This window comes from Culex quinquefasciatus, chromosome 1 (assembly GCF_015732765.1).
Source record: "Culex quinquefasciatus strain JHB chromosome 1, VPISU_Cqui_1.0_pri_paternal, whole genome shotgun sequence".
Taxonomy (NCBI): domain Eukaryota; kingdom Metazoa; phylum Arthropoda; class Insecta; order Diptera; family Culicidae; genus Culex; species Culex quinquefasciatus.
In genome coordinates, this window is record NC_051861.1 from 2310626 (window position 1) to 2322157 (window position 11532).

At 36.1% G+C, this 11532-nt stretch overlaps 1 protein-coding gene across 1 annotated transcript; it reads right to left on the bottom strand.

Annotated features, from left to right (window-relative positions):
- Nucleotides 1–7499: 7499 nt before the first annotated feature.
- Nucleotides 7500–9353, bottom strand: LOC6035176 (serine protease easter). The gene is made up of 3 exons (XM_038266817.1): nt 8200–9353; nt 7952–8142; nt 7500–7897 (listed from the first exon to the last, which is right to left on the bottom strand). Exons 1-3 carry the CDS (start codon nt 9294–9296, stop codon nt 7500–7502), a joined length of 1686 nt encoding a protein of 561 aa, XP_038122745.1. The 5' UTR covers nt 9297–9353.
- Between the last annotated feature and the right edge of the window lie 2179 nt (nt 9354–11532).

Genomic DNA, 11532 nt, shown 5'->3' on the forward strand with positions numbered 1-11532 from the left:
AACAATTTAAATTTGGAGTATTTTTCAAAAAGACGTATTTTTGTGAAAATTTTAAGTATTTTCTAAAAATGTTGTTATTACATCCAAAATGTATAAAAGAAACCTGATCATTTGATACCCATATTGCAAGAACAATATATTTTTGGTTTCTTTAGAGAAAAAAAAATCCATTTTCGAAATACAGGAAAAATACGTATTTTTGTGAAAAATTTTTATGAAATAATAATTTTAATGGATAGCTGACATCATTCCGATTTCAAAACACTATAATTTTTTGATGTTTGCATGATTTTTTGTACGATTAAAGCCAATGTCTCCCATATAGCCAAAATCCCATAAGCTCTGTGCCTCGGTAATGCACGCCTCGGTTTTGCATCCCCCATATGCGGTGCTAAACCGAGGCATGACTGTAATACTGTTTTCGTGGGAAATTGTTGTTTATTATGATTTTTGCAAATAAAAAAAAAATCTGTTTTAAATATATAGAAATTTCAAAATGTATGTTTCTCTTCATAACGCAACATCTTCATAAGTTAGTTTCAATCGAAATTATAACATCTCCTCAGGGCAGCCCCTGAAATTCAATAAGATTTAATCCTTGGAAAATCATTTCCCCATCTGCGTGGAAGAGAGCGTACGTTACGGTAAGCCGATAGTTTTTCCATCCCAAACAACACGGAAAAAAAAGGTTTCCGAAAATCATGCAAATCGTACCATGAAATCGTGAATATCGCGATTTTTGCTTTACGAATTTTTGAACTATGCATAATGGGCACGAATTATCCAGGAATCGTGAATAAATATGCATGACTTTCCATGACCGATTTCACTCGTAAACGTGAATAATATTCATGATTTCATGAAATGGATACATGAAGTCGTGAAAAATATTCACGATTTTATGAATAAAAATTCATGATTACGATCAAAAAAATATACCTCGTGAATTAAAATTCATGATTTCATGCATAAAATTCATGAAATCATGAATTTTATGCATGACTTCGTGCACAAAATTCATGAAATCTCGAATTATTTTTACGATTTGTAAATGAAGGCGTAAAAATATTCGCGATTTCATGCTCACAATTCATGAAAAATGTAAATAAATCATGAAATCGTGAATTTTATTCATGACTTCGTGCACAAAATTCATGAGTTCTGGAATATTTTTATGATTTATTTTTGAGGGCGTAAAAAATCGTGAAATCATGTATAAACTTCATGAAATCATGCATAAATTTCATGAATTCGTGATTTTTTTTTATGAAATCATGAATTTAATTCACGTTTACGAGTGTATTCGGGCATGTCTAATCATGCATATTTATTCACGGCTCCTGGCTTATTCGTGCCCAATATGCATAGTTCAAAATTCGTAAAGTAAAACTCGTAATATTCACGATTTCATGGTACGATTTTCACAATTTCCGGATTACTTTTTCTGTACATTTACCGTATCGTGCCACTGGGGCACATACCGGAATTGACAAGGAATCCTGTTTTGTGAAAAAAACGGAGCACATTTTATGTGATTCCAATGTACTATGGCCCCACCTGGCCACTTTGGAACCGGTCACCGGTTACCGGTGGTCACTGGGGACATTTCGGAATGTGCAAGGAACCCTGTCATGTGACATATCAAAATTCATGAAATTTAAAACTGTGGCCATTTTATGTGATGCCAATGTACTCTGGCCCCACCTGGCCACTATGGAACCGGTCACCGATTACCGGTGGTCACTGGGGACATTTCGGAATGTGCAAGGAACCCTGTCATGTGACATATCAAAATTCATGAAATTCAAATCTTTGGCCATTTTATGTGATGCCAATGAAATCTGGCCCCACCTGGCCACTTTGGAACCGGTCACCGGTTACCGGTGGTCACTGGGGACATTTCGGAATGTGCAAGGAACCCTGTCATGTGACATATCAAAATTCATGAAATTTAAAACTGTGGCCATTTTATGTGATGCCAATGTACTCTGGCCCCACCTGGCCACTATGGAACCGGTCACCGATTACCGGTGGTCACTGGGGACATTTCGGAATGTGCAAGGAACCCTGTCATGTGACATATCAAAATTCATGAAATTTAAAACTGTGGCCATTTAATGTGATGCCAATGTACTCTGGCCCTACCTGGCCACTATGGAACCGGTCACCGATTACCGGTGGTCACTGGGGACATTTCGGAATGTGCAAGGAACCCTGTCATGTGACATATCAAAATTCATGAAATTCAAATCTTTGGCCATTTTATGTGATGCCAATGAAATCTGGCCCCACCTGGCCACTTTGGAACCGGTCACCGGTTACCGGTGGTCACTGGGGACATTTCGGAATGTGCAAGGAACCCTGTCATGTGACATATCAAAATTCATGAAATTTAAAACTGTGGCCATTTAATGTGATGCCAATGTAATCTGGCCCCACCTGGCCACTTTGGAACCGGTCACCGGTTACCGGTGGTCACTGGGGACATTTCGGAATGTGCAAGGAACCCTGTCATGTGACATATCAAAATTCATGAAATTCAAATCTTTGGCCATTTTATGTGATGCCAATGAAATCTGGCCCCACCTGGCCACTTTGGAACCGGTCACCGGTTACCGGTGGTCACTGGGGACATTTCGGAATGTGGAAGGAACCCTGTCATGTGACATATCAAAATTCATGAAATTTAAAACTGTAGCCATTGTATGTGATGCCAATGTACTCAGGCTCCATCTAGCCACCTTGGAACCGATTACCGGTCACTGCGGAAGAATTCTGAATTTACAAAGGTCCCAGTTATGTGATGTTCAAAAATGCTTTAAATAAATTAAAAATACAATCATAAATTTAGTAAAACCAACATTCAAAAACTTGACATGAGCATTTCGGAAACGTTAATTGGGTACCGATCGTTACTATACAAAAATACAACGAAAACTTAAATTAAATACAAAAAGACCTAAGGGATTTCTTGTACAGTCCAGACTCGATTGTCTGATGAACTAATAATAGAATAATCGATAATTCGTATAATAAAGCCATAATTTTTTTTGTCTCATTAATAACTCCAATTACAATAAAGTGATTAATTACAATAAAAGGATTTATTTTAGTAAATGCAGATGATCAAACACTTTAATTTGACGCAAATAGAGTCATAGAGAGTTGAATTGAAAATTAAAAAAAAGCACCGAAATTCTAAAAATACTCAACAAAATAAAAATCTTTAAAAACTTCAAAAACTCAAACTATTTAAAATACGTAAAAAAAATTAAATACTTCACAAACTCAAAATAATTGAAATACGCAAAATACATAAAATAAATAAAATGCTCATAAAACTTAAAATACTTGAAATACCTAAAATACTTTTTTTGTATACTTTATTATAGAGTTTTAAACTGTTTACTTAAAGCAATTAAAATTCTTAGAATACTTAAAATACTTCAAATACTTCAAATACTTCAAATACTTCAAATACTTTAAATACTTTAAATAATTTAAATACTTTAAATACTTCAAATACTTTAAATACTTTAAATACTTTAAATACTTTAAATACTTTAAATACTTTAAATACTTTAAATTCTTTAAATTCTTTATATACTTTAAATACTTTAAATACTTTAAATACTTTAAATACTTTAAATAATTTAAATACTTTAAATACTTTAAAGACTTTAAATACTTTAAATACTTTAAATACTTTAAATACTTTAAATACTTTAAATACTTTAAATAATTTAAATAATTTAAATACTTTAAATACTTTAAATACTTTAAATACTTTAAATACTTTAAATACTTTAAATACTTTAAATACTTTAAATACTTTAAATACTTTAAATACTTTAAATACTTTCAATACTTAAAGTACTTTAAATACTTTAAATACTTTAAATACTTAAAAAGCTTTAAATAATTATAATACTTATAATACTGAAAAAAACTTAAAATACTTAATATACTTAATATACTTTAAATACTTTAAATACTCGAAATACTTTAAATACTTAAAATACTTTAAGCACTTTTAATATATAAAATACTTTAAAAAATTAAAATACTTTAAGCACTTTTAATATATAAAATACTTTAAATACTTTAAATACTTTAAATACTTCAAATACTTTAAATACTTTGAATACTTTAAATACTTTAGATACTTGAAATAATTAAAATACTTTAACTACTTGAAATACTTAAAATACTTAAAATATTTAAAATACTTAAAATACTTAAAATACTTAAAATACTTAAAATACTTAAAATACTTAAAATACTTAAAATACTTGAAATACTTAAAATACTTAAAATACTTAAAATACTTAAAATACTTAAAATACTTAAAATACTTAAAATACTTAAAATACTTAAAATATTTAAAATACTAAAAATACTTAAAATACATAAAATACTTCAAATACTTAAAATACTTAAAATATTTAAAATACTTAAAATACTTAAAATACTTAAAATACTTAAAATACTTTAAATACTTAAAATACTTAAAATACTTAAAATACTTAAAAAACTTCAAATACTAAAAATACTAAAAATACTTAAAATACTTAAAATACTTAAAATACTTGAAATAGTTGAAATACTTGAAATACTTAAAATACTTAAAATACCTAAAATACTTAAAATACTTAAAATACTGAGAATACTTAAAATTATTTAAATTCTTTAAATACTTTAAATATGTTAAAAACTTAAAAATACTTAAAATATTTCAAGTTCTTGAAATATTAAAATACCTATAAAAAATTAATTGCTTAAAATTATTTAAAAGCTTAACAAACTTTAAACACTTCAATTATTTCAAATACTTGAAATACTTGAAAACTTTAAAAACATTTAATATTAAAATACCTGAACAAACGAATATACTTAAAAAATAAATATTATGCTTAAAATTATTTCAACACTCAACAAACTCTAAACACTTGAAATATTTAAAATACTTGAAATACTTAGATACTTTTAAAGTCACAATATTAAAATTATTAAAATACGTTATTAACTTCAAATACTTTAAATATGTTAAATCCGCTGTACTTTAAAATAATATGCTTACAATATTAAAATCATTAAAATTATTAACATACTTTACCTATGTCCCCATTTCTAGCTCAAAACAAAGCACCGAAATGTCACTCAGCGCATCCACGAGAACCGATAAAAAACGGGATTTTTCGTTTCCAAAACCAAAACAAACCTCACTGTCTGTCACACGCGTAGAATGCTCCGGCAATTGAGAAAAAACCGAGATCCCTACGAGTCCACGACCAAGAAACTGTCACACGCGGAGATAAAACACGGGAACTGTCTTATGGACCATGTTCCCCTTGATTCGACAATCGAAACAAACTGGGAACTGTTCTGTCTCTTACCTTGTTACTCCTCTTGCCGCTCGGCCCTCCTCCTGCCGCCTGATCCTCCTCCCGCGCTCGTTCCTCCTCCTGCCACTCGGTCCTACTCTTGCTGCTCGGTCCTCCTCCTGCCATTCGGCCCTCCTCTTGCCACTCGGTCCTACTCTAGCCGCTCGGTCCTCCTCCTGCCGCCCGGTCATCCTCCCGCGCTCGGTTCTCCTACTGCCACTCGGTCCTCCTCCTGCAGCTCGGTCCTCTTCCTGCTAGCCCTTGGCTCCGTTGCCATTTCCAACGGAACGGCCGCAGATCTTTTCCCGGTTCCGGTGGACAGCACCTCCAAATCCCGGGTCCGCAAATCACGATCACTTTTACTGGCAAACACAACAGGACGCGACAAGTCACAACGCGATTGACTTCGTGGCTTATAAACACGCGGCTGAACTGGCAAGCGAAAAACAAACTTGACAGTTCAAACGAAACTGTTCTTGATTGATCAAGATCACTCGTCATAAACATGAATACAAATTCATAAACCCATGAATGTTATGCACGAATTCATGCATTTTATTCATGAAAACATGTAAACTTTCATGAAATCATGAAAAACATGATTCATAAATTCGCGAATAAAATTTTACGACGTAAAATTCAAGCATGCATAAATAATCGTAAAATCATGAATATTTTTCATGAATTCATGAAGTTTAGTCATGACTTCATGAAAATCAGTCATGAAATCATGAATAGTGATATGCATGATTTCATGAAGGAAAATTCATGAATATTCGTAAAAATATTTTTGCCATGAATTAAATTCATAAATTCGTGCATTTTTCTGCACGATTTCATGAATAAAATTCATGAAATCATGAAAGGTATCACGAAATCATGCACAAAATTATTCACGAATTCATGAATCGAAATTCACGATTTCTCGCACACTTTTTTTTCCGTGAATCATAAACACAAAACGCCACTGTAACCGATTCCGCAAAAGAGGGGCCCTAATCCATCCTGTTGCTCAACACCATCGAGCTCGAAGCTTGGCGTTTTGGTTGCGGGAGTTCGAATCCATCGACGACAACTGGCTTACTTACAGAACAATAGTTGGAAAAGGACGTCGGTGGGTGCTGGGAAGAGGCCTTAATAGCTGTATAATAGAGTTTACATCTTCTAGGATTCCGCCGACGCCAACTTCCCTCCCCGTTTGACCACCTTCCGGAAGTATCCGAAAACAATTATGTTCAAACGTGTCAGATTTAATGTTATTCGTTGCGTCGGTGGTGGCAGAACGGAACGGAACGGCGGCGGAACCGAACACGGGTTTGAGGCAAAGGCAAACTAAATCTACTCAACCAACACAAAACACACGATTTCTCGCTTGTTCAACACACTTGAGCTCGTTCGTACATACATACAGTCGCCTCACACGCATCGCAAATATTGCCCCGCAGGCAAAGCCCACCCCACAATCGTGCGTGAGTGAGTGAGGTTAAGGGTTGAGGAAATCTCGGAGCAACACACAAACACCCTGAAGTGGATGGAAGCCGAACCTCGCGCGGGCTCAGGCTAATCTACACATAATTCAATGCTAATCTGTTCGCAATTTAATGAATTTATGTCGGTTTACGCCTGCCCTGATGTATTTATGAGGTGTTTTTAGTGTGTGTTTGCGTGTGTGTGTGTGGGTTGTGCGCTTAAAAAGCGAATCTCCTCGCGGAAAATGGCTGCTGCTGCTGCGTCCATCGATCACGACGACGAGTCACGACGAGTAGTAACCCATGATGAGCGGGTTGCACCACCAGCCAGCAAAAGTATAGTAGGCTTTGGGCTGGTGATGATGCAGCTCAGATAACCAGGGCTTGTGGGGGCCTACTGAGCCTCGCGTGAGTTGTGTTGTGTGTGATGGAATTTTGGGAGGCAGGAGCTCGCAGTTTGCCATGCCGAGAAGGGGATTACTGTAAATAAATGTAATCGGGGACGATAAATTTGGGCCGCGAAAATCGTTTGTAACGTGACCTCGAGAAGCGACATGATGGCAACTGTAAAATTTACAACCTGTTCCAAATATTTTTAGCTATAGGGATGTGATATGAATGCTTGGAATTTCAATAATATCTATACTTAAAGTACCATATTTCCAATTATCCAATCTACATAATAAGCAACATTGGTATAGACCGAAGAACCATCACCGCATCCGTACAACGAAGTAATACCATACTGGACAAAGCGGACATCTTTGAGCAGAAACGGGAAGCCCATTGGACCACCAAGATCCTCTAGACAAGAACCGGCAGTTCCTTTCCGGTCGGCACACAGAACACCGGGTCCAACGTAGAATGACGGCTTGATCCCCGACTTGCACTCTTCAAGTGCGATCGAGGGCGTTACGGCTTTCTGAAGAACTCTGATCCACGTGTCCCTCCACTTGGTGTGCCCCCAACCGGTGACGATGTACTGACTTGGAGTTTTCTGCTTCAACGACTGAGTCAGCGGGAGACAAATCGGCTGGATGTGATCTACAAAGTTAGTCATGATCACTTTGCTGTCAACGAAATTATATCCTCTAATACCTTCAAATATGATCTCCTGCCGTAGTCGAATCAACGCGATATTGTTCTGAAGAGTCACTGCGTTAAACTGTGGATGTCGAATGGTGATTTCGATGTCCAGAGTTCGAACCGGCGGAGCACAGTCGCTGTCGTCGTTCAGGCTGCAATCCGGATCCTTCTCGCGGTTGTACTCGCCAAGTAGAACCTGGTATCTTTGAGAGAGAGTTATCAGAGCAGAGTGAGCTTAGTTAATGACGAACTTGTCTTACGATGAGTCTGAAGAGATGCAGCTTCCGGAGGTTAGCACGTAACGATTGCTGATCAGCGATCCCAGACAAGATCTTGAACTTGATTTGAGGGATTCGTTCTTGGATACTAATAAGACGACCCACGGGAACTCCATGAGTTTAGCCGTAGTACCTCGGACGATCTTGTTGACTAAATATCTTCCACAATCTTGTGGTAACAGCTTCGGACGTTGTCGTTCATGAGCAACAGCAGTTGGTCTTACAAACTTCTTCAGATATTCAAGTTGCGTAACGTTCTGTATCCAGGGCAAAAAGTGGTACACATTGGTGAATCCGGCGTAGCTTTTCGTTTGACATCGCAGACTTGAATCCCGTGGGGCCGTGAACGAAACAATACCTCCAACGTACCAAACTCCCTTCCGCTCAAAGTGAAGTCCACCTCCACTATCACCGTTGCAAACTGTGGTCCCATTCAAGTATCCAGCGCAAAAAACACTGCTGTCCAGCGTCAGCCTAAATCCACCGTTACTTTCCAAACACTGATTCGTACTGACGACCGGAATTTTCGCTGCTTTCAGCGCCGAAGACACCTCGTCATCCTCGGTAATTCCCCAACCAACGGCCGTCCCAAACTGATCCGTCAACTCTTTCACCAAATTAACGCAAGCCGGTTGAACGTGGCTCGTGAACTTGACCAGCGTGCTCAGCTCCAAAATTGCAATGTCATTCTTGAGTCCCATCGCGGCATCCTCGCACCGATGAACGTTCAGCAGCTCGTGCTGTTGCCAGGTCGAAAAGTCCGGAACTCGCAGGTTGTGCACCCCCAGCCGGACGAAGATCTTCCTACTCGTAAGCACGTAACCGTTGACACCCTCAACGCAGTGGACCGCCGTCAGCACGAACCGCTCACTCAAAAGTGTTCCGCCACACGCGTAACTGTCCGAAACTCCGCTCCGGTGGTAGATGGCCGCGTGCCAGGGCCAGTCCCCGGGGGATGTGTGCTGGCCGCGGACGATCACCTTGTTGATGGTTACTTTGCGAACGCCACACTCGAAGGATTCGGTTGATCTTAACAAAAAAGTGAGCACTACGACTAGAACGCGCACAAATTTCTTCATTTTGAGCAAATTTCAAAAATGATCTTGTCCATATTAATGAGAAAGAGGTCTGAGCGATCAGACAGTTTAAATCGTTCTGTTCAAGATAACTTCAATCTATTTCCAGGTAACTCGCTGAAGTCTTCACAATTACTTGTTATTTAAGAAAAAGATTGAATTCCCCTAACTATATAATTCAAACTGATTGAAATACCCTGCTGGGAGGATCTACAATTTGGCGTCCAAACCTGTTTCACACAGTTGGTGTTCCAAAATATGATACGAAACAGTCAAAGAAGATGCAAAATTAATTGTGAATTATCGTTTTCACATAGTACGGTAATTTCACCTTTGTTGACACTTAACAATTGTGTTTTTTATTACAATTTTAATACAACTATCAAGTATAACACAATTAACCGTTGATAAATTTCCAACAGGTTCACAACATAGCTACTTACCCTAGATTTGGAATCTCTTTAATCTCTCTTTTAATCGTCATTTCGGTTTCTTTCAAACCAGTTTAGCATCGTATAACGGATATCCAACATACATCGATCAATGCTTTAAACGACTCCCAGAGTTTTGATACGCAAATGAGTGCGGAAGTTTGGCTTAATCTGATAGTTTGAGCTTCTTGTTGTCATGAATATGCTTGTTTTTAGATCAATTTATTATTTTTTAAATCCACACTGATTTTATTTTGAAAGCAAATTCACACTATTTCTCCAAATTTAAACATATTTGCACCACCGAAACTCCCCCTACCAACCGCTGGTGACCCTTTCAGCAATCCAAAAGAGCGGAGGTTCTACCCATTCGCCAGAAAAAAATAGCGAAACATAAATTAATGCTTAATTCTACTGGGGAAGCGCCCTACCCCTACCTGCCATTGTTCCAACCACCACTATCAACAAGCAAGGGATTGAGTCCAAATACCAACAATAACAACCAAAAAAAAAAAACCGACGAGCGATGAGACAAAACGGTTGAAGGGAGCGACCGTAAATGACGTGGTCTGATTTTTTTAACTTAACTTTAAAACATAATTATTACTTTGAATCTGTTCTTTTGTTTTCTTTTCTGACTGAAAAAGCATTGAATTTACTTTTTTAAATTGAAGGCAGATAATAATGTTTTGGCAACACTTATTTGAAATTCTTCAACGGAAAAACATAAAATTTGTTGATCTGGCAACACTGTCAAGAGATAAATTTTAAATGTAAATATTGTTGAAGATAACTTCCAGACCCACCTTTTTGTGCATAATGTGTAGGGCGTCCAATTTTCCCGGGTTTTGAATTTCCCGGGAAACGAGAAAAATATTTTTGAAATCCCGGGAATTCCCGTTTTTTAAACGGTCATAAAATCTATATTTTCATTATATTTGTTATTTTTTCAAACTTAAAATCATAGAATCAGCTCAATTTTATTAATTGGTGATAATGTACATTCCAATCTTAACATAGAAGACAGCTTTTAAATAGCTTAAGGGGTTACATAAATGTAAATCGGCATAAATGTCAGAGGTTGGTATGAGAACACATTTAAACTTTTCTAAATTTATTTTCAAGACATTAAAATATATAAATTCATCTATCTACAAAATAAATTTGAAAACTTTTGGTTGAACCATTGCCGAGATATAACAATTTGAAGTTGGCAAAAAATGGGTGCCACGATATCTCAACACTGCTTTGACCACATCAGCTCATAATTTTGGTGAACACTCGTTAAACTGGTTCCGTGTGCCTGACGAAGGCCGATATTCTAAAAAGTTTATTTTTAAATGAGATAAATATATTTTTATGTTTTTCATAAAAAAGCTAGAGAGCTTTTGATTCTAGAATTTTTCATATATGCAAAATTCAAAAATCGGGCATTGTCATGCACACGGGAGGTCTTGTGAGTCTTCTCCCCAAATTTAGCCAAATTGGTCCATCCTATCTTGAGAAAAAAAATGTTCACAAAGTTTGACAGTTTGCTTTGCGCATGGCAAAATGTTGTGCTTAAATTGTCTCTTACTCAGTTTAATAATGAAATATCTTCATTAAACTTTCAGGAGTGATAATCTTTCAAGCGGCTTAGTAAATTTTCTTTAATAAGTCTTTTTTTTTGCATTTTCTACATGTATGCAACCCCTTAAAAGAAATTAAAAATATTTTTTTTTTGTTTTTATTCTGCTTTGACCAATTAGGGAAAACCGGGAAATAGAATAGATAAATATATTTTTTTCCAATTTTCAAAATTATTAATA